General features: G+C 45.7%; 2 protein-coding genes across 2 annotated transcripts; one reads left to right on the top strand and one right to left on the bottom strand.

Annotated features, from left to right (window-relative positions):
* Positions 1–19: 19 nt before the first annotated feature.
* rnaseh2a (ribonuclease H2, subunit A) lies at positions 20–5044 on the top strand. The gene is made up of 10 exons (XM_023791844.2): positions 20–50; positions 513–568; positions 1099–1234; positions 1584–1655; positions 1805–1931; positions 2284–2371; positions 2479–2616; positions 3334–3421; positions 3516–3639; positions 4726–5044. Exons 3-10 carry the CDS (start codon positions 1108–1110, stop codon positions 4871–4873), a joined length of 912 nt encoding a protein of 303 aa, XP_023647612.2. The 5' UTR covers positions 20–50; positions 513–568; positions 1099–1107; the 3' UTR covers positions 4874–5044.
* A 2633-nt stretch (positions 5045–7677) lies between these two features.
* Positions 7678–15709, bottom strand: rtbdn (retbindin). The gene is made up of 6 exons (XM_023791763.2): positions 15529–15709; positions 13793–13973; positions 13438–13537; positions 12560–12688; positions 12347–12443; positions 7678–9153 (listed from the first exon to the last, which is right to left on the bottom strand). The coding sequence occupies exons 2-6, from the start codon at positions 13962–13964 to the stop codon at positions 8809–8811; spliced, it is 843 nt and encodes a 280-aa protein (XP_023647531.1). The 5' UTR covers positions 13965–13973; positions 15529–15709; the 3' UTR covers positions 7678–8808.
* Positions 15710–23496: the final 7787 nt, after the last annotated feature.

Genomic DNA, 23496 nt, shown 5'->3' with positions numbered 1-23496 from the left:
CCGTGATGCCATGGTCGCGCATGCGTACTCTGACCAAACAAATGTGCTAGGTACATTCTGCAACTGTTTGGATATTGACAGCGAACGAATGCTCTATAACGGAGTAGTATATTAAGTATATTAGTGTATTAAGATATGAGATGAGACACGAAAATGTAAATCTTATGTAGTGGTAGACCAGTTATTTACGCGCGTCTGTTTTTTTTTTTGTTCTTTGAGTTCTTTGTTTAGAAGAATACAACATAGATATACAGCATAACAGAAAACATAGCGCTAAATATATATATATGTCCCATAGTATAGTTTTATTATTATTTATATTAAGTGGTTGTTTGAAAAGAACTATGTATCCCAGAAAGCATTGCAACCGTCAAAAACTTTAATGCAAAAATTCTATATTGCGATGCATTAACAACCACTTTCTGGAAAACATGATGTTTTTGCAATTTATTTTTTTTTAATTCAAGTTAGTATATTTATATCTCGTAATACTAGTTTCTTTCTACAAGCAGTAAAAGGTCAAAGGGCGACGTGGCTGAGCGCGGGATTATCGTCAACACTGGAAAAAGTAAGTGAGCGAGACTTGCGGACTGAAAAAGTATCTTATGTCTTATTAATTTAACACGTTAACCATATGCTGAGGGGAGCGTGTGTTTCATTCATTTTACCTTTTCTACTCAATTTTTTATGTGCTTTTATCAAGCTGTTGTCTGTTCGCTAGTAATCAAATATTTCGTATAACCAGTTAAGACAAACTGTTTTAGATAAACGCAGATGCGTTTACATTCATTGTCAAGTATACGTGCGCATTAAATGAGAACTATTTTTTTTGCTGATTTTTTGTATTGTTATAGTTATCTAAAGTGCGGGTTGTTGCGTAGTGCTGATGCTTAACTAATTGGGCCAGTCTAGATGAATTGCAAAGATGCAAATACTAATATTAGTAATTATATTGTTTAATGCACTTTGAAGCATAAACTCAGTCGATGTAGAATTTATGCATACCATATTCCCCAAATATATATTTGATTACTTAGCTCACACACACAAGCGCAAGAAGTCTTTACGCCGATTTGTATGATCGTCCTTCTTCGACAGTCTCAAATCATGGACCTCGGTGACTTTGAGGCGGACAACTCAGTCAGCTGCCGCCTGGCCTCAGCGGTGCCAGATATCTGCAAAACGGAAGACTGTTGCCTGGGTATTGATGAGGCAGGTCGAGGACCCGTACTTGGTAAGTGCTGTGAGTTCTTCCTAGGTTCGTTATTAGGTCATTAATTAGGTTGGTCAGTCATTTAGTTCTCTTGAAAGTACTTGTGTCCAAACCCACACTGGAATGGTTGTAGTTTTCCATATCTTTTGATTTGGGTGTAACACAGACAGGAAGACATTTTGGTGCCCAGTGTCATACTGGCTCCAGAACAGTTTTACAGTTAGAAGTCATGACTGCTTCTTACTTAAATTCTTATTGGATCATCTAGACTTCTAGCTTAAGCTAACCTAGCTAACAGAGAAATCCTTATTTGTTGAACACCCCCCCTCCCGATCTGTGTGCCTTGTACATTGATTTAATGTTTTTCCAGGACCCATGGTTTATGGTATATGTTTCTGCCCAATCAAAAAGAAGGACGATTTGAAGGCTTTGAAAGTGGCAGGTCAGCGGAAACGCCGTCTTCACAGCAAACACTTGGTTTGCATTCAGGCACTCGCTCAGCCCATCCCAAGAATTTGCATGTTGCAGAAGTGTAGCGCATGATTTACTTCCACATCTACGTTTTGTTCAAGTGTTTTCTTTTCCCTCAAGATTCTAAAACTTTAACGGAGGCCGAGCGGGAAAACCTGTTCAGTAAAATTGACGAGGCAAAAGACTTTGTGGGCTGGGCACTGCAGATCCTGTCACCCAACACCATCTCTAACAGCATGCTGCAGAGGTAGGAGCTCGCAGAGGACCTCCACCCACGTGGAGATAAACAGAACCGTTAGCAGTGAGAGGGTCTGTGGGGGGCGTTGGACTGCGGCGTCGATGGAAATCTAAACACTTAATCAGGAAGCAGAGTAGTATGACCATATATTTTGATTTAAGAATGTAGGGGAGAAAATTTGGAGGATAAACCCTAAAATCACAGGCAGTAAACATTGTTGTGTGCAGAATTTAGTTTTTCATAACTTATTGCAACATCAAAGGCATTTTAAAATTTGCATGTAGACTGTGTCTCACAGAAAATCTTGGCTGATTAAAAATGGTAGCGAGTCTTGCCTGACTTCGTGTGTCTCTCTCCCCAGGGTGAAGTACAACCTGAACGCACTCTCTCACGACGCCGCCATTGGTCTGGTGCAGTACGCTTTGGACTGCGGCGTGCAGCTCAAAGAGGTACCGACCGAACTGACGCCCTCACGAGTTCTGTCCCTCCCCGGCGACCTCATTTACCCACCAATCCTGAGACGAGGAGCCCTCAGTCTTGTCCTCCCGTGACTCAGGTGTTCGTCGACACCGTGGGGCCGGCGGAGAAGTACCAGGAGAAGCTGTCGCAGCTCTTCCCTGGCGTGGAGGTGACGGTGCGCCCCAAAGCGGACTCCCTCTTTCCCATCGTCAGCGCGGCCAGCATCTGTGCCAAGGTCAGCACCCAATCAGGAAGGTGGGGTGGGCTATCTCACATGCATGCTGGATGCATGCCATCATACCAGTGTATTCATTGTACTGGTTCAGTCCTGTTTTGGATGATTTAATTTTGGGTAGTATTGTTTGTTCCACACATCCAGGGTTTGGGATTCGAACCCTTCCTCTACTTTGCATCTGTGGAGTTTGCATGTGGAGTTTGCATGTTCTCCCCACTTTGGCTTTTCTCTTGCAGTCCACAGACATGCAGTTAGGCTAATTGGTATCTGAATTGTCAGTAGTTATCTGGGATAGGCTCCAGGTCCCACATCCCCAGCCTTGCCCAACAGAGCCGGCTGGAAAAAAAAGCTGGATAATTTGGGTCTGTTGTAACATCATTACATCACCTTAACCGTGTTGTTAGCTGATCGCACATACCTGTTAATAGTAATTGTGGCCCTCTTTTAAGTCTTTGTAGGAAAATCCCGCTTTGACCTTGCTGCGTATGTGTTTGCCGAGATGAACTGTCAGTGATTCTATTTATCTTGCTGCTTACAGGGATGCCCTGAGGGGGGCAGTGCTGTCACTGTTATTTGTGACAAATTGGTGGAATATATGATGTGTGAAGGACTTGTCATTGACCTGTCTTGTCCTTTTTTATCAGGCCTTTTTTCCCCGCCTCTATATTATTTTGCCAGGAGTGATGTCTCAGTCTTTATATCACCCCCTATTCTCAGGTGGCGAGGGACCACGCTGTGAAGTCCTGGCAATTTAGGGAGGACCTGGCAGACGTGGACACGGATTACGGTTCGGGGTACCCCAACGGTGCGTGTGTCGTGAGCCCCCCCCGAGGCGCCCCAGCAGGTTATTGGATGGCGGTTGGCTTAGCGAGTAACGTCTGTCTCACTCCTGTCCTCAGATCCAAAGACGAAGAGCTGGCTGCAGAAGCACCTGGACCCCGTGTTCGGGTACCCGCAGTTCGTGAGGTTCAGCTGGAGCACAGTGCAGACGCTGCTGGACAGTAAGGCCGTGCCTGTGCACTGGTGAGGCCCAGCCTGGGACAGTGGGGGGACACCAGAGATTAACGGGGGGGGGGGGGGATCCCAGACAGCTGTGTCTATTTGCACTGCTAGGGGAGCTTTTCCAAATCCGTTTGTAAGTAATGCGTCAAGTTGTCCCTATCATTAATTAACATGCCATTGACCGGCTCGTTAATCATGACGTCCCTGTTAGGCCCCACCTCCTCTCCTAACGGTCATGGCCGCTGAGGACAGTATACTTAACCCAGGTCATGCGTGTTCGCCCAGTTTAATTCATTTGCAGCTATTCATTTATATTATTATCCTTTTAACTATTTTAAAAATGAGGTGTTGATAAATAAGGCATTGAGTGCACCTTGAGCTGGGTGACAGAGGTGAGTATCCCACAGCTGAAGGTATCCCCGGCTGATTAAGGCACCGGACTGTGAAGGACTCACGAGGCGGATACTCAGCAGGAATAATCCTCTGTCTTTGCTCATCTCCGCGTTTCGTGGGGTCTCTTCTCTGGATTGTAACGGCCACAAACCCTGTGCCTTTGAAAGTGAGCAGTCTTCAGTGAGAAGGATCCGCAGCTCTGGTGAAAAAAGCCACTTTCATGTGACTCTGCTATTAAGATCCTAAGCTATAAGTCTTAAATGTAGTGCTTAATATTCCTGGTTTTTTGCCCATGTATAATATTCTGAGAAAATAGGCCATTCTGATAATTTACTGACACGGTGTTTATGTAATGCACTGTTAGTCGATATTGACGGTCCTTTACTAGTCTGTGAAGGCTTTTGGGAAGCGCTTGTTAAAGTTCTATGTCGATGGCATACAGCTGTTGTGAAGTCGTGTGTCGATCACTTTGGATCATGGAGTTTGGGATCCACCCCGGGCGGCTAACGTGTGTGTGGTTCCCTCCCACATATGCAGCCGCTGGGTTCGTCGTGTGTGTGATCTCGCGCTCGCCTTGGGATCCCCTTCCTAAGAAAGCTGGAGTGATTAGTATTAAAAAGGTCTGCTGAACCTTTAGGAGGGTTGGGTGTAATGTGTTGGTCCTGTGCTGGCATACGTATGCTGTAGAGCGTCGACGCGCCTGTGTGTGTTCAGGGACGACGAGGAGGAGGACGGCGAGAAGGCCGCCACCAAGCAGAGCTGCGCCTCCATGCTGTCCTACTTCGGCCGCAGCAAGTCCTCTGGCCGGACGCCCCACCGCTTCTTCGCCGAGAGGAAGCTGGAGACTCTGGAGTCGCTGTGAGCCCTGGGGCCGCCGTCCCAGCAGAAGTGGAAAGACGCCGTGGCTCTCGTTTATATATAGCACGTATAAACACACACAAGCATGAAGTCGGTGACTCAGTCGTGATTAGACCGCTGCTGTGGCTGAGGAGTCTGGCTTTGGTTACCGTGGACTATAAATGTTTCCTATGGGTGGGGGTGGGGTGGGGGGGGGGGGGGGAGGGGTGTGAGAGGGTTCCTGCACACCTGGCAGTGATGATGGGATTCTGCGTTTGGGTGGGGGGGGTGTCCATGGACCATCAAGGCATCGCTAACCAGCATGTGTAACTTAATAAATATGGGATTGTTTGAACTTTTCAGGAGACATTTTTATTGATTTGGTAATAAAAAACCTGGATCAACCATTTCGCCGGGAATAGGGGGAATGGCCAGAGCCCTTTAGTGACTCAGACACACGGCCTTCACGGCCGCGTCGACTCGCATTTCTGCGGCGGCCGTCAGCGGGATGGCGGTGAACGCGTCGCGAGGTTGTGTGTCGGAGGAGCTCGGCTCGCTGATGATTAGTGGCCGACCTTGACGGGCTCGCGGGATGGGGCCCAGGAATTGTAAAGAGGTCTCGAATGAAACCTTTCTTATAAATCGTGTGTCTGGCAGCTTTTGGGGCCGGATTGATGACTGTCGCACTTGGTGGGTGACCCAGCATGGAGCCTCTGCTCAGAACCGGATCCAGGCCACTGCTTGTGGCCCGATTTGCCCAAGGAGGCTCCGACATATCCATCCATCCATCCATCCATCCATTTTCTGTAACCGCTTATCCTACTCAGGATTGCAGGGGGTCCAGAGCCTATCCTGGAGGCTATGTGTGCAAGGCAGGGAAGAACCCAGGAGGGGGTGCCAACCCATCACAGGGCACACACATACCATTCACTCACATGGCACACACATACCATTCACTCACATGGCACACACATACCATTCACTCACAGGGCACACACATACCATTCACTCACATGGCACACACATACCATTCACTCACAGGGCACACACATACCATTCACTCACAGGGCACACACATACCATTCACTCACATGGCACACACATACCATTCACTCACAGGGCACACACATACCATTCACTCACATGGCACACACATACATACCATTCACTCACATGGCACACACATACCATTCACTCACAGGGCACACACATACCATTCACTCACAGAGCACACACATACCATTCACTCACATGGCACACACATACATACCATTCACTCACATGGCACACACATACATACCATTCACTCACAGGGCACACACATACATACCATTCACTCACATGGCACACACATACATACCATTCACTCACATGGCACACACATACATACCATTCACTCACATGGCACACACATACATACCATTCACTCACAGAGCACATACATACCATTCACTCACAGAGCACACACATACCATTCACTCACATGGCACACACATACATACCATTCACTCACATGGCACACACATACATACCATTCACTCACATGGCACACACATACCATTCACTCACATGGCGCACACATACATACCATTCACTCACAGGGCACACACATACATACCATTCACTCACAGAGCACACACATACCATTCACTCACATGGCACACACATACATACCATTCACTCACAGGGCACACACATACCATTCACTCACATGGCGCACACATACCATTCACTCACATGGCGCACACATACCATTCACTCACAGGGCACACACACACATACCATTCACTCACAGGGCACACACACACATACCATTCACTCACAGGGCACACACATACCATTCACTCACAGGGCACACACATACATACCATTCACTCACAGGGCACACACATACATACCATTCACTCACATGGCACACACATACATACCATTCACTCACAGGGCACACACATACATACCATTCACTCACATGGCACACACATACCATTCACTCACAGGGCACACATACCATTCACTCACAGGGCACACACATACATACCATTCACTCACAGGGCACACACATACATACCATTCACTCACAGGGCACACATATGGGCATTTTGGTAACACAACCTCAGCATCTTTTTGTGGTGGCTTAATGGTTAGGGAAGTGCACCTGGTACCCTGAGCAAGGTACCGCCCCCAAGCACTGCTCCCCAGGTGCTGAATTAGCTGCCCCCCTGCTGTGTCACATTGTCACATATGGGTTAAATGCGGAGGACGCGTTGTTGTGCAAGGCAGCAGTGCTAGTGAAAAGTGAAAATACCGTATACATGGCCGGCTCAAGCTATAGGCAGCTGCTTAGGGCCCCCCAATAACCTGCGTTGTGGAGGAAGTGAAATGCTGATCAGTTTTCTGGCTGGGGGGGGGGGTTTCCCAAATAAAGCTTTGCCTGGGCCCCCTGGAAGGGTAGATCCGGCCCTGGCCCTGCCTGGCTTACTGGGAGACCATTTTCCCCACAGAACTGGGAATGGACTCTCCCTCTGTCTGATGTCTCTGACCCGCTGATGGTCTCACCTGTCACTACCAGCCCAGTTTTTCATTGCCTGTTTTTTTTCTCTGTACGGCAGTTAAGCATCCATCCATCCATCCATCCACCCACCTTTTATAGCCACTCATCCAGGATGGTGTCACTGTGGATCGTTTATCAGAAAGCAGAAAGTGAATATGAGAGGAAACCTTAAGAAAATATCCTGCAGCTTTAGAAGTCTTGTAGAATGAAAAATACTCTTTTTGATGTGTATTTCAGAATGAAACGGTACCTTATAAAAACGAGGCATGACCAGGCCCTGAAAAGAGAAACACAATGTTTATTCAGCGATCGGTGCATATAAATGGATGTCGGTGATCTCCGTCAGTGCTGCGGACGGTTTGTGCTGCGGATGGTCGGTGCTGCGGACAGTACTGGTAAAGACTGGGCGTTTGGCCTGTTTCTGTCGCATTACCCAAACCAGGCTGACTGACACGGGATCCACCCCCTCCCACGTATCCAGTCCACATGTCTCCTCAGTGTTAGCCATAACTGAGTATAATAAGCCACAAATATCTTAAATTTTCACTGTCATCCAGACGCCACACTGGTCAAAAATGCTCAACATTTACCGCTTTGGCTTTGTATTTCTGCAAACTTCCAGCTGACCATAACCTAAGGTGTCCATATTCATGTGACCCAAACAAATCCACAACTTTTTTAGCCGCGGCCAACCTCACAATCCTGTGACGTCCTGCACCCCCTCCCACGTCCCCTCAAGCAGATCGCTTACACGTGGGCCTGACACAACACACAGATGAAACCCGCGCAGACGGTTGTGACGGGAAGCTGTTTGCTCAGCTGCCCTGGGTACTTGTCACGTAAACACACATCTCTGCGTGCAGCGTGTCTTTCATGATGTACGGTTTATGGTTTGGGGACACAGCATTAGGACACAGATGTCCCCGTGCGCTCTGACTTCTCTTGAAGTCATTCCTGGGTGACTTTTCGGATTACGCACGACGCCTCCCTTCCATACAGTTTCCTACAGACGTTTAGATTTACCAGACAGACATGTTTACACCATTTTTTCCGGGAGGTATTATTTTGTTCAGAATATAGAGGTTCCCACGAGTGAAGATGGCATAGTAAAGCACTGCATTGCTAACACCTTCGAAGCTGGGCTGACAGTCTCATGATTATGGCAAGAAGATGCTGCTTATCTGAGCAGACGGTACTGAAGCATGCAAGCCAGGCTTAGCTCTGGTAACTGTTGTAAATCTGAGGTTAACATTTAGCTACCAGCAGTTGATTGTACACGTACATCACTACAATGTGCCCGCAGAGCACTGCCTTTGTGACCTTGATTTTGTAGTGATGCTGGATGTTGAAAAGAATGTGACAGAAAAGGGGTTGGGCCTATAGCTTCCAGAATATTCTGGAATGCGCCGTTAGAATCCGCTTCCGCTGCCTTCCACATCCTCCACGAAGACGGAGCGCTTGCTCACCGCAGCGTTCTTGCCGTCCCTCCGGGCGCGGGGCGGAGGCGTGGTCCCCCTGTGCCGCTCCCGCATGGGACAGGGGGCGCGGTACTGGGGCAGGCCGGCCTTGGTGGTGTCTAGCTCATCGGGGTTCTCCTGTTGGGCCCTAAGGGCGGCGATCACCTCCCTGTCCGTGGGGCTTAGGGTGAGACACCCGCAGGACGGCGAGTTCTCCTCCTCCCTGTCATCATCCTCCACAGGCGTGAAGGATCCGGCTCCTATATGCCCACACAGGCCACGGCCATCTTGGTACATCTGTCAGCACGGGGGAAGGAATTAAGCTCTGTGAAGCATTAAAAATACAGCCAGAATACAGCCAAATTTAGACGTTATAAAAACACAACGAGATCGAACCGAGTTAGCAATTCCACGATCTTCGCTAACTGGAATGTTTGCTGTACAATCTAACGGAGTGATTGTGAAGCGTCCCGACAAACATGTTCGGCAGGTTCCAGTCGTCGGCATCCGCCGAGGTGCTCGAGGAGCCGCGAAAGCAGCAGCGTAGAGAGAATCTGAGCAGAAGCGCGTACATGGGAGCCCCCGGGATGGTGGTGGCCAGCCTGCGCGTTCCAGCTAAAAACAGCCGCGGCCCCACCTCCCCTGGGCGTGAGTCAACATCAATTTGTGGGAAGTGCTACCTGTTGGGCCCCCACTTGTTCTCACCGCCCCCCTCTGCCGCAAGAGACGGCGAGTGAGTCACTCCGTGCACCTCCTGAACTGCAACAGAGATAAGGAGCCCCCACCGGGAGTATACAGGGTCCAGCTTTGGTGTGTGGGACCAGTGCAAACGCTTCTCTAAGACAGCGATTCTCAACCAATGGGTCGTGACCCCAATCTGACTCGCGGCAAATTCTCAAAGGGTCACGAGTTGGAAATGTAAGCGTTTTAAAACCGCCAAACTCCTATGCTGATCTACGATCAGATTTCCTAGCCCCAATCCTCGAATTAACCTATATAAACGGGTCTTGGGTCTGTAACTGCTTAGTACAAAACTAGTGAACACGCAACCAATCCAAGAAGCCAAACCACAGCTGGTTAATTTAAAATTCACTGGCACATCCAATCAGATTTGTGCGACAGGTATTGATTGGCATAAATTGCAGAGTACACTGCACGCTTCATCATAGTGTTAATTTAAACTTATGCTTGATATAGGGTCGCGACTGAGCTGGCATGGTAAAAATTGGGTTGCGGTGCAAAAATGGTTGAGAACCACTGACCTAAGAGTTTAAACTTGGGTAGAAGGACTTGGACTCGAAGCTAGAACTCTCAGAGCACGCCAGCCAGCAGGAAGTGGTGAAGTGTGTGTGTGTGTGTGTGTGTGCATGCGTTTGTGCGAGCGTGTTTACCTATCCTTATGGGAACGTTTTTTCCCTTATGGGGACCGGTTTCCTGGTCCCCATAAGGGAAAACTCTATTTTATAAAAATCGGTGACTGCTATGAAAAAACTAAAAATGCAAAAACTCTTGTATTTTGTTAGGTTACTTATGGTTAGGGCAGGGTAGGGGTTAAGGTTGTCATAGTTAGCGTTAGCATTTTTCCCATTGAAATGAATGAGCAGTCCCCATAAGGATATATGTTTACCCTACATGTGTGTGTGTGTGTGTGTGTGTGTGTGTGTGTGTGTGTACATGTGCTTGCTGGATGCGGCGTCTGCGGGTGTATGGGGGACACTCAGCTCAATTAGGCACCGGGTGTGGAAAAGCCCGAGTAGGAGCAACTCAGGCATCAGCTCTACCCACACTGAGAAGATGGTAGCATCCCCCCTCCCCCCCACGTCTGTCTGTCCCCACTGGGTTTTCCCCCCTCCCCGGCGTCAATGATGGGGTCAGAACTGCAGCTTATTTCAGGGATGAGTTAAATTTTCATTTACTTCCTGTAATTACTTTCCTTTAATCCTGATCTGTCTTATCGCTTTTTAGAAAATGCATTAGTGGGCGATGTCATTGCAGGACATTGAATTCAAAGGGACACAAAATTGGTGGCATTTTTAGGACGCCGCTGCACGGCGGATTATTAACGACAGATGATGTGGCTGCAGTGCCCTGGGATTCGAGGGAACGAGCTGGACAGAATGTGAGGCATTGCGGCTTGTTCAGCTGAAAAGCAGAGATCAGATGTCAGAGTTACCACCCACGGGGATAGTTTTTTTCTCTCAGTTGAAACAAGCTAAATGACATGTTTTTAAGATAAGGACATATCTCTCTCATATCATTACTTCCACTTATTTAGCTGGTGTTTTCATCTGAAGGGGACGTACAATTGAGAAAATGGGGTCAGTAAGTCCCTAGAGCAATGTATCCTAACCGGGTCCTTGGGGATCCCGGACGGTCCGTGTTTTTGCTCCCTGGACCGTCTGGGCGTTCCCAAAGACCAGGTTGGGAAATTGAACTGGCAATTGGGGTTAAGGGATTTGGTCAAGGGCTCAACAGTGAAGCCACTTTGCTAACCAGGGGCTTGAAGTGGCGACCGTCTGAGCACAGGCATGGAGGCCTGTCCCTAACAGCCAGCCCAGATGGGACTCAAACCCACAGTCTCTGGCTCAGGAAGCCGTTATTGCCCTGATTTATAAGGCTGTCTCTGCTCCTCCTTGTGGAAAAGTGATTTCTTTCTCTTTCAGGATGACTTAAAATGAATGAAAACCAGAGCACATGAACTTGAGCACATGATTGAGTTCAGAGGACTCTATGTGGCTCAAACTCGGTCTGTTTTCCTGATTTCCCCCATAATGGCTTGACGTGTTGCTCGACTGCATTGGCGCACACACTTACACACACACACACACACACACCACTCATGTGCAGGGTCAGTAATGTGAGGTAACAAGGGCTCCATATCTCCTGACAGGCCATTTGCAGCTAGAACCAGCTGTATGCCAGCCTTGGGTTACTCTGCGAGTGTCATATTGTTCTAAAATTAACCCCATCCAGCAGGGCAGTGATAAAACAGTTCCTCTCCCTGGAGGACACGCTCAGTACCACTTAATCCCACCCTGGCAGGGCTGTGTTTTCACACCTTCATCATGGTCTTCTACATCAACAGTCTGGATACAGATACTGAGATCAGGTGGCGTTATGGTGACAGAACAAATTAACCAATGATTGAAAGGGGGTGTAGATTCCCAAGAATACACATAATATATATATATATATATATATATATATATATACACACACACACACACACACACACACACACACACACACACTGTGAATCGCTTCAGGAACCAATGTGTGTAAATCATGAAAGTACCTCAGCAAAATCACATACAAAACAATAAATCACTTTAACCAACAATGAATGACCAAATCACTAACACTGTTGCGCATCATATTCTGGGTTTTTATGGCATCTGTGGGAATGACTTGTTTCGTTACTTATAGTTGTGTGGTTAACCATCGGTTTGCTGCAACCTTTTTATTGTAAAGTAGAACAGAAGCCTCGCACCTGCTGGTAGGTCACGCAGTCGCCTGTGCAGTTGTTTCTCTGGGAGAGCCACCCTTCGTCACCCGAGCACATCCTGTCCACTTTGCAGGCGTCGAACCTGCAGGGGAACAGAGGGAGTCGTCACCGGCCGATAGGTGAACCGAATACACAAGTAGCCTCTGACTGGATGAGGAGGGAGAGCGGACCACCGGCCTTCCAAACCAGGAGACTCACCAGTCCCTGCAGAAACTGTGGCAAAGAGGAACACCCTGAAAGGAACCAGGGAGCCGAGGGTGGGGCCAGCGGGCAATGTCTGGGGAGCACAGGTGGAAGCAGGCCACGCGTTTCAGGAAGGCCCTGCACCTGGTGTGCAGGAGAGAGGAGAGGCGTGACCTTTTAGTGATGCAGGAACAGGCAAAGGTCAGGGAGGGGCCGGGTGTGTCGGACTGTGCTACTCAAGGTTAAACAAAGGGCATCCTTTTAAAAAACAACATAGGCCATGACATTCATCATCAAAAGCATTTCAGTGGCTTGTGGTATCATGCTATAAATCAATGTTGAATCATACTAATATACAGTTGGGAGACAAGTTTGTGGGCCCATTGGAATTATTTTGATTTCTGCATGAATTTCATCCAAATCATCACGGGTGGGTAATTCAGGTCTAGAGAGTCCAGACCGAGATTTTGTTTCAACCAACCAGCTGAGCATAAAGAGTCACAGTCAGAGAGTATTCAACTGGTTGGTTGAAACGAAATCTTGGTCTGGTCTTTTGCTCTCTGGACCTGATCTACTCACCTCTGAAAATCATAATAATAAATACAGCCTTATTTAACAAACAAACACATACATCATTGTACATTTCCGACTGCCAAGGGCTCAAAAACTATCTGCTCACGACTGTGTTGACTGGACAGATCCTTTGATGTTTCTTCTTTGAAGAGACTGTGGTTTTTAAAAATATGCCAGCAGTGCTGGAAAAATATATATTTGAGCCACATTCTATATAAAAACTCAGCAGGTATGTTGCTGGCATCATGTCTTTGCATGCTCACACCCCCGTCACGCTGCTATCTGAGTTACTCTTGGTGAGGCTGGTAAAGACGACCTACCCTTGGCTGACGGGTCCACAGCCATCCCAGAATAAGTCCTGAACCAGGCGGCCCGAGGAAGCTGTAGGCACCTGGATATCGTTTTCTGAACAGCATGCATCTGAGAAAATAAAATCGCTGTAACCGACATAGCATGCCTTGTGTGTGGCTATATTTACATGGTGTTACATGCTGGTGATGTCATTGATTATGTCATCATTGTTGAGCCAGATGCAGAGTTGCTGAAAGTAGGCAAAAGATTATGGGAGAATTATACCCAAGGTCTCTGTCTCTTGTAAAAACAAATACTTGAGGTTCTGCATGTCCAAATGGCATGAAACTAATTATTTCAGCAAGTCGACAGTTCCGTTCTTACTTTCTGCATAAAGTGTGCAATCTCTCAGATAAGGTTCCGGACTGGGCGTGGCTTTATGTTTCCCATCTTGCAGGCACGCTCCATCCTGGCATTGTGACCAGCCAATCAGAAGAGTCAATAAATATGCAACGGCCAATGGAAACTGTGTTGGAAAAGTTTGGGCGACTCCCATTTCTTCACTCTGTTCGTTGGGAACAGGGACGTTACTTATAATATCAGCACCTTGGACAGCCGTAGAGATAACAGTTAACGCAATGAATAATAATTTATGAAAGAAAACCTCTCGACAAATATAAATTCCTCAATAAAATTCGTGATGTGACAAATTACTCAACACATATTTATACCCACAGAAAAAAACAACTGCTCATTACTTCAGTCACAATCATTGCCTATTCATTGTCTTTGCTACTTCAGTGAGCAAAATTTACATTTTTATTGCTTTTGAACTTCTAAGTGCGGCTTCAGTGTGACGTTTAGGCCTCTCGTGCTCATATTTTGTCATATAAACAGCTATTTTTCTAATATGGGACATTTCTATTTCCCGATGTCAGATCCAGCAGCGCATTATTATTCACTGCGAGGGATCCCAGACCGAGACAGAACATCTAAAAATATCTCAAAGCGTCTTGGTTTCAGTATTGAGTCGTCAACTATTAAACTATTGTCAAAACTGCAAAAAGCAGAATCAATACTTTTCCGCTCTTGTGTTTCCTCTTAATCACATGGTTTTGTTTATAACAACGTTGCTTTAAACTAATAGCGACGGTTAGTGACTATCTGATTACGTATCCAAATGGTCCTACGCAGTGTTTGCTTGCCTAATGTTGTGTCGTCCTTGTTGGAATGTGACAAAAATGACAAAAGTAGTAGAAAAAAACAGCCGAGACTGCTTGAAATGGTGTCATTTATCTACAGTACATGTCATATTCGTTTTCCATCGTACCGTCCCCCAAGCTGTTGATAGGAATGATATAGTAAGACCTAGGCATTCAAAATATCAAATACGTTTTAATGAAGATGATGACGGAAGCTTTGCCTAGGCTAAATGTACGGAATGCTTCAAATTTTTATTGATAGTTAGAAAAACATTTTCCTGCAGTCTTTTGATGGCCCCTAAATTGCTTTAAACTGACAGATCGTTTATATCAATGTGTGATTTCACAGAAAAATCAGCGCGAATAGAACGGATGAAACGGCCGGGGTCTGTGTATATAAGAAAACCGGACAATCAATCACCAAAGGCATTTTGGGCAAATTATAGGCTGCGTTCGCTATTTCATACGGCCAGAATTTATATGATAGTGTTACGTATAACGTAGGACGCGCACATACAAGCCTTTTAATCATCAATGGTGACAAAATAGCTCCCCCCTGATATAAACCCCCCATTGTATTGATAGTTATACATTTGCCCAGGTGTTTCGACAACGATAATTATACAAAAATTGTGATATTTCAAAGTTAAACGACTCGCGGCGCGATCGGTCGCTAATTACTTACGACATCAACAGACATAATCGCAAAAGTAATCACAATCAATAACATTCAATAAAAAATGCATCATATGCTATAACAATTAGAGCCAGAAAAGAAACGTTGCAGTCACCGCAGAAACTGAAGTCAGTGAATCGAGCGCAACAGTGGTTAATGGGGAAATATTCAAGATAGCAAAACTAAACATTTAAGATATGCCCCTCTGCATGAGGCAGAACCTGCAGGACGCTGTCTTTGACCTGTCAATGTGGGGCTCCGCTGGAGACAATCTGCCGCGCCTTCCTCTTGTTTTCCCTTTCTTCCCCTCTTCCTCTCGGCCAGAATGAGATATTCTCTTCCTCAAACCCGGCGGCTAATTTATCTGTGATTTATTGAAGGGCATCTTGATCGCCCGCTCTTCCATCCAATCTCCTCCCTCTTCACTCTCTCTCTCCTCACCTCCCTCCCCCTCTCTCCATCTCCCTCTCTCTCTTTCTCTATGAAACACATGCGTTCATGTGGGGCGTTGTTCACTTACCTTATGCTACATTTGGTTACCCTTTACCTATAGCAGACATAACTGTCGTCAATAGACATTATGATACGAGAATTAATTTTCCTCTTAGGTCAATAACGTCCATGTAATCTAATCTGTTATAAAGTGAAATAGCTCTATTTAACAACAATCATTTGACATCTCCGGTAAAATGGCTTGGAATAAATTAAATGCTTAAATATGTGAAATTTCATCAGATCCATTACGGCCAGTCTAATAACTGAATATAGGCTATCTGCCCAGTGATCCCTACATGTGTACGCATATGCTGGTAACTTTTGGTAGGCTGTAGTATTAAGGTGCCATGCCATTTTTTTCCCGGGAAATTGTTCTGACGCCTTGGGATTGAAGTAACCAAATGACACGCACGATTAGCGGCCGTTTCAAGGAAGACACGGGGGCTCCGGGGACCGCGTTCTCTGGTTTCAGATCTGGCTGTCGCCCTTGCTGAGAGCACGGAATGTGACTCCGTACTCCCGGTAGTGTCGGATTGCCGACCAGCCATACAGTTTTTTGTTCTTTTCGCGCTTAAAATGACCATTTTGTTCAATAAGTATGCAGTGAATACATGTTATCCAGGGTGTCTCCGGCTGGTAAGCGGAATTTAATTATGGAAAATAAAACGTGTATTTCGATTTATCTGCGGTCACTCTTGGAGTTTTTTTACCCATTTTCAACACATAGGCCTATACAAATATGTAAAGAAATAACTTTAGAACTATATAGATATAGAAATAATTTGACCTTCCAAATATATAACTGCCGATTTATAAAATGCTCTCTTCCCGTTAATATAGAAAAATATAATTCAGAGTATTTGTCCTGCAGGGACCTCGCATGGCAAAGTCGTCGCTAATATGTTCCGCCCTAATAATCCCATTTTATGAGAGACCGACTGACTGACTACATCAGAAAAAATCGTGCATCGTCTTTGTGATACTATGCGTCATATAGACAATGCATGGTTATATATAAAACATTTACAGCTAATGGATATAAAATACTTGATGACTCGTGATTTGTCATCTAGGGTGAATCAGCTGTAGACTGAAAAAGTGAGGGCGCGAGGGGGGGGGGTCATATTTTAAGCATGCCTGGATGGAAGTTGAGGAAAATTTTCCATTGAAAAATAAATTAATTTACTAGAAAAGGAGTATAATATAATAAGTGCATAATGGTGACTGGGGGGAGGGTTATTGGCTTAGACCTTTGGGATGGAATTAACATATATGTGACATATCTATGTTTTACTGCCCACTGAATAACGGACATGTTGTCCAGGGTGATCCTCTTGTCCTTCTGCAGGGGGGTGTTCCATGAAGCAGGATTTCTTGCTTAGCTGGATAGCTTGTTAGATTTAAGGTAGTCTGGGCTATATTAACTTCATCTTCATTCACATACATTTAGCTCAGACTACCTTAAATACAACAAGTTATCCAGCTAAGCAACATATACTGCTTTGTGGAATACCCCCCAGGCCTATTGTAGGAGAGTGGTTTCATGGGGTTAGGCTTCTATACCTGTGTCCTGAAGGTTGCTGGTTCAAGTTCCATCCTCAGTATTGACATTGGGCCCTTGAGCACCAGCTCTTAACCACCTAAAATTCTCCAGGAGCAAGAGAACAATGGCCAACCCTGTGCTCTGACCCCCAAAGTTCACTCATGCCTGTATGTGTGTGTGTCACAAAGGAGAGCAGCACAATTTGCGCCATAACTACAGGATTCCACTTTGCCTGTACTCTTTTTTTTGTGCAAATTGGCAAAAAATGCAGCATTCCATAAGTGGCTACTGAACACAGGTGTGTAAAAATGATTAATAGTGTTGGCATCGCGGCAATACCAGCATGCGGAGAGTATTATGGGTTACAGATTGATGGGGATCATTTCTCCGCAATGTCAGCGGTCAGACCCACAGACACACCATAATGTCAGAGGCTCGCCAAGGTCCAGCCAGGTTTTGACACAAAACATCTACATTGTGGTTAGGAGGGGGGGTCACCCCGTGACTTCTCTCACGCAGCGGGATGGGGAAGGGGGGGGGGGGGTTATGAAAAACAGCAATTTACGCAAGTCACTTGTGACAGCGGGGCTTTCTAAGAATTAATGTCATTGACGATTATTACTCAGGAATTCATTTTGCAAGCCCACTTTTGTACGCCACTGACTGGATGAGCGGCGCAGGTAATGTGGTATTTTAATTCCGCTGTAACTACACATATTGCTTGTAATTCTACTGCTTCTGTTGTCCATACTATTGATGTTGCTGGTGACACATATATATATATATACAGCAACAAGAACAACAACCATAATAATAATAATAACAATAATATTGCATCAGACTGGCATCCCATCCAGGTTGTACCGCTGCCCTGCGCCCTGTGCCCTCTGGGATGGGTGCACGCCCCTTGTGACCCCGACCAGGATGAGCAGTTGGATAATGGATGTATAGATGGATGTATGATTATGGTGATAATATTAATATTAATATGAATATACGTGCAAGTAAAGTTATCTGATTCATGTCAATGATTTCTTTAAAAAGAAAAACTTTTAAAAAGTTACTTTTAGAAAACTGTTAAAAAACAAGTAGGTAAACTCCAGGAGGCATTGAGCTATGGGGCTTAGTTTATAAACCTGGATTTTTGAAAATTGCTGGAAGTGTAAGTCACCTCGGCGGCGGAGCTCCCCCAGGGTCCTAAAGCCTGCTGCTCTGGATCCACACTGAGCCCGGCGCGTTCCTCTGCTCTGCGGGGGGGCCTTTGTGCCTAAATGCCCTGTACTCCCCCCATCGCTGTGAGCCTCACAACCTCGCCTGCTACCGAGGGCAGTGGGAGAGGAACAGGGGGCAGCAAATCTGACCTCGCCATGGTAATTTGGTGGGGAATAATGATCCACTATGTGCCAGAGCTATTCAAGGACAGACAGCATGAAGAATGGAAGGAGAAGGGTTAAAGTGTGCCACCACGTGGAAATTAGCCCCAGCCAAGTTCCAGTGAATACAGCTGCTTTCTTCCTGGTTCCAGTTTATAGCGATTATTCTGCCCTTGCTGTCACCAGTTGCAAAGGATTCATTTCCACCATTCATTGATATTTACTCTGTTCTCCAAGGGTTATTATTCTTTAATGTGGTCCTTGCATTTCTGCCAGGCCTTTCCTGCAGCATGTAAACATGGCAGAACTCTTTAGGGATCCTTGCACTGCGACTCTGACAGGTCCTTCTGTGTACAAAGGACCCTCCCTTCTCCATCAATATGTGGGTCATGCTGGTGATGGTGCTTTGAACTCAAAGATGGCTGAAGTGCAAGGCAACCCCCCCCCCCCCCCCACCCATCCATGAGGTGTTTTGATTGGGTGACTCGGTGGGGTGACTGACCACAGGAAAACCACAGAAAGTTGAGGATTCTCTCCCTTTCCTGCTCCTCTTTGGTTTCACACAGAATATGTTATGGGTGAGTGCGCACTGCGGACTTATGCAATATGACATGTAGCAAAACAAAACAGGCCCTTACGATGCTGCTCCAGCTCCCCATATAAAACCTGCCTGACACTTAATGCTGTGACAGTTTTTGCAAGCAATCTTTGCAAGTCAGATGGAGGAGCCTGGAGGCGTGAGGAGAAGGGCAAGTGGGTGGGATGTTGTGCTATCGGCTTGATGAAGTTGGACACCATTATTATAAACTTACTTACTTTGGCATTCAAACATTCAGATTGGTGGCTTCAGCTTCTGCCTCTGCATCTATGTCTGCAGAGTTTGCATGTTCTTTCCTTGTCTGCGTGGGTTTTCTTTGGGGACTCAGATACCCTCCCACAATCCAAAGGCATGCAGTTTAGGTGATTTGGCATCTCTAAATTGCCCTTAGTCTATATCTATCTGATTATATGAGTGTGTGTAATGGACTGACATCCTGCCCACGGTGGCCCTCACCCCGTGATCTGCCAGAGGCTTCAGACACACCGCGCCTCACGAAGCGATTGGATATTAAGATTTACTCGGCATGCAAAGTGCCACAGAGATGCAAGGAGGCTAAAGGCAACTGGATTCGACAAGCCTTCCACAGACGATCAGAAGGCTTCCCAGAAAGCACCGGGGCTGGAGGAAATTGCAGGAGAATGTTCATTTTAATGGAACGGGCTCTACAGAAATGCAGCTTCTGTGCTGATATGCACACAAGCTCAGGAGCGCTCTCTATTTGTACGAAGCTGTTAAGAGCACTCAACCAACTTACGCCCCCATCCTATTCGCTCAGTTCTCAGAGTGTGACTCTGCAGGTTAAAGCTCTGTGACTGTGTGGGGAAGGTTACTGGCTGTCAGGATAATTGTACTACTGTCAGACCCTTGAGCAAAACCCTTAAGCGGAAAAGCTGTTTCAGTGGGTGTTGAATTAAAGGCTGACATCAAGGTCAAATGTGTGTTTCACAGGAGAGCAGGTACTGCTGCAAATAAGGTATCATCAGTCCAACCTGATTAGAACTCAAATTATTACAACATTGCCATTATTTCACTACTATTCTGTGCTTTATAGCTGTTTGAAAAAGTGGATTCATTTATACATTATTCGTTTTGGTTTTTTTATATAGAAAGTACTTTGACTTTTTCATAACCAAGATATAGGGAGACATATTTCCTAGCCTTCAAAAGCAAATGAGAACGATGGACAAAACGCACAATTTGTGACATGAAAAACACTGTTAATAAAATACAATAAAAATAATTTGGTCAAGCCTGATCTATTTTACGACCGAGCACATTTAAACGACGCCGACTGATGCTGCGTGTTATCTTTGCTTATCCGTCAGGAATTTGTTTTTTTAAGTAGTAAAAATAAATCACTCAAGCACTCAGTATTATAAATGCGCTGTTCCGCCTCTGGAAATTGCACGTCCTTTTAGAGGAGTTGTAATGATATTATGGTATGTAATTCATTTTAAATCGGACTTTCAGCAAACCTATCGCTGACTTTGTAACAATAGTCAGAACAAGTAACATTTAACATTGCTTTACTGCTATCCAGTGGCCAAAGTCAGAATTACATCTTTTTGGAACGTGCTCCGGCAGACATATTTTTGACTGGTAATGTTTTAATGTTACGTCTTGGACGTAATTCACCTTTTAAGTAACAGTGCGTTCAGTCAGAATCAAACATCTACTTCACAACATCACAAACTTTTGTGACTACCACACGCGCATGGAGACACATTTTAGTTAATAAAAATTGATCACGTTCATTCTTCCTTCCATTGTCGTGCAGAACTCATGCTGCGGGAGGTAGACATTTTCAATTTATTTGTCTTTTTTTGTGTGTTGTTCGCTGCAGCTCCTAATGCTAAACTGGTAAATCTAAAACTGACAGTGAAGTCAACATGACTGCTGAAGGTGAAAAGAGGCAACAGTTACGGCCATTCATAATGTTAACATCACTTGCAGGATCACTGCCACCGGGACAAAATGAATTCAGTAGATCTGACCTTGGTCTTGCCATTTTTACGATTACCCAATTGCACACGATACCAATGTCACATGATAACGTGTATAAAATAACACATACAATTATTTTCTACATGACTGGAAATACAGATAAATTGCAATAGTTAATTCACACATATGCGTGCTAAGTAATGCACTGTCCAAATGAAACGCATTTATGCAGCATCAAATCCGAGGCCCCAGGTCAGTTTCAGTTACAATTGATTCCCACAAGCCCCCATCACTCAGCGACCGCGGGGATGTGAATTTGCATAACTCATCTTTATTTGCTGTTTTATTCATGTATGATACAGCTCCTTCTGCCTAAGAAACTCTCCCCAAAATCACATACGCACTCTCTCTTCAAGGCTATATACACAGGATCTCTACAGTATATGTCACATACCCAGAAAGTCCACTGAAAACAGCAGTGACACACACATAGGTTTGTAATTATGTCTTTGTGGGGACTCTGCATTAATTTCTATGGGGAAAACTCTAATCCCAACATGACGACCTTAACCCCTACCCAGCACTAACCTTAACCATAAGTAACCAACCAAAGCATTTTTAGTATTTTGATTGCATTCACAGATCTTTGTGGGGACCTGAAAAATGGTCCCCACAGCATAAAAATAACAGGTTTTTATTACATTGTGGGAAACATTTGGTCCCCACAATGTAATATAAACCTAATCCACACACACACACACACACACACACACACACACACACACAGTGTTACCAATATCCTCTAAACTGTACATTTTAAACCTCCCCAGTTCTAAATACAGACAGCATTTTCTCTAACTCATAAAAAAATATGGTGCTGTGACAGTCTTCTGTCCATATTTCCAGTCTCCCGTAAGTCAGAGCAGTGTATACTGCTGTTTGTCATCTGCTGTTGACATGGCAACCAAGGTTGGTCTGAATGACTGCATTCTGTCTCCTGCATCCAGTCTGGATATAAGGCGTCAAACTGGACGTGAGGCTTTTGAATCCAGCTGGGGCCGAGTTTCGATTATTTTTCTCCTGTAACATCTTGCTGTTGGGTCGTCACAGTTTAGTTTGACAGGATCACAATGCTGGATGCCACAAAGTGTGCGGAGACGTCTCCCAGGGCAACCCCAAAGGCTTTAATGGGAAACTGGGCATCTGCATCATTGGTCGCCTGGGCGACAGGTTCCATGACTGTGCAAAGCTACATGTGGGCCAGATTAATCCACTCACTCACAGGCTAGAGCAGCTTATGAAAAAATGGCAGCTGGCTCCTCATCTTACTGTCCATCTCCTTCATTTGTCCTCGTGACCCTGTCCCTGTGTCTATCTGGGCCCCTCTTTATAAGATATGAACCCCACTCATCTGGCATATGTCCAGGGTGGGGGTCATGGTGGGCCATTGGTGATGCCTCCCCAAATTAGCTATTGTACCCCCCAAACTCCATTCACAAAGGACACCAGCTTTTGTTTAAATTTCATTTTTTAATAAATGTGTTCATCCTACAGCAAAGGAATGGGTGTTGGTGGTCTAGTGGTTAGGATGCTTACCTCTGGAGCAAGAGGTTGTTTGTTTGAGTCCCACCTCTCATACTATCATCATTGGTTCCCTGAGCAAGACCCATAACCCCAACTTGCTCCAGGGTGTACTGTCCCTGAACTTAAAAAAATGGAAGTTGCTCTGGATAAGAGTGTCTGATGAATGCTGTAAATGAGCCCAATTTCTCTCAGGGGTGTGGCTGCAGATCATTTACTTAGCCAATGCTCCCCCCACCTTCCATCAACAATTTTTACTGTCCCCTCCCCTCCCCAGTCTGCCTTCCCGTCAGATTTGTTCTGATGCTGGCATTGCGTGCTTCATATGCTTAATAATATGCCTAATCCCCAATGCCATTTGTAGGATCGTAATTAGATATTGCAATTCTGGGAAACATTCAGTTGCCGTCCCAGTCGATCGTTAAGTCTGTCATAGTGTTTTGGTGGCTTAAATGCTGCTCTAGCCATCGATGGGCTTGGGCAGGCAGGGCTGAGGGAGGCCCAGCCGGCCTGGGGGGGCGATGGACCCAGACTGAGCCTTACTGTCACAGTATCTTTCAAAGCATCACTGCTTTCGGGATAACAGGCAAACACACCCTGTGGCTCCCTCACTGCTCTCCAGTAAAAACCAAGTAACCACTGAACATTCCAGGGTGTTGAGCTGCAGCAGACT

Source organism: Paramormyrops kingsleyae, chromosome 5 (genome assembly GCF_048594095.1).
Source record: "Paramormyrops kingsleyae isolate MSU_618 chromosome 5, PKINGS_0.4, whole genome shotgun sequence".
NCBI lineage: Eukaryota > Metazoa > Chordata > Actinopteri > Osteoglossiformes > Mormyridae > Paramormyrops > Paramormyrops kingsleyae.
This window is presented reverse-complemented; position numbering and strand designations above follow the sequence as displayed.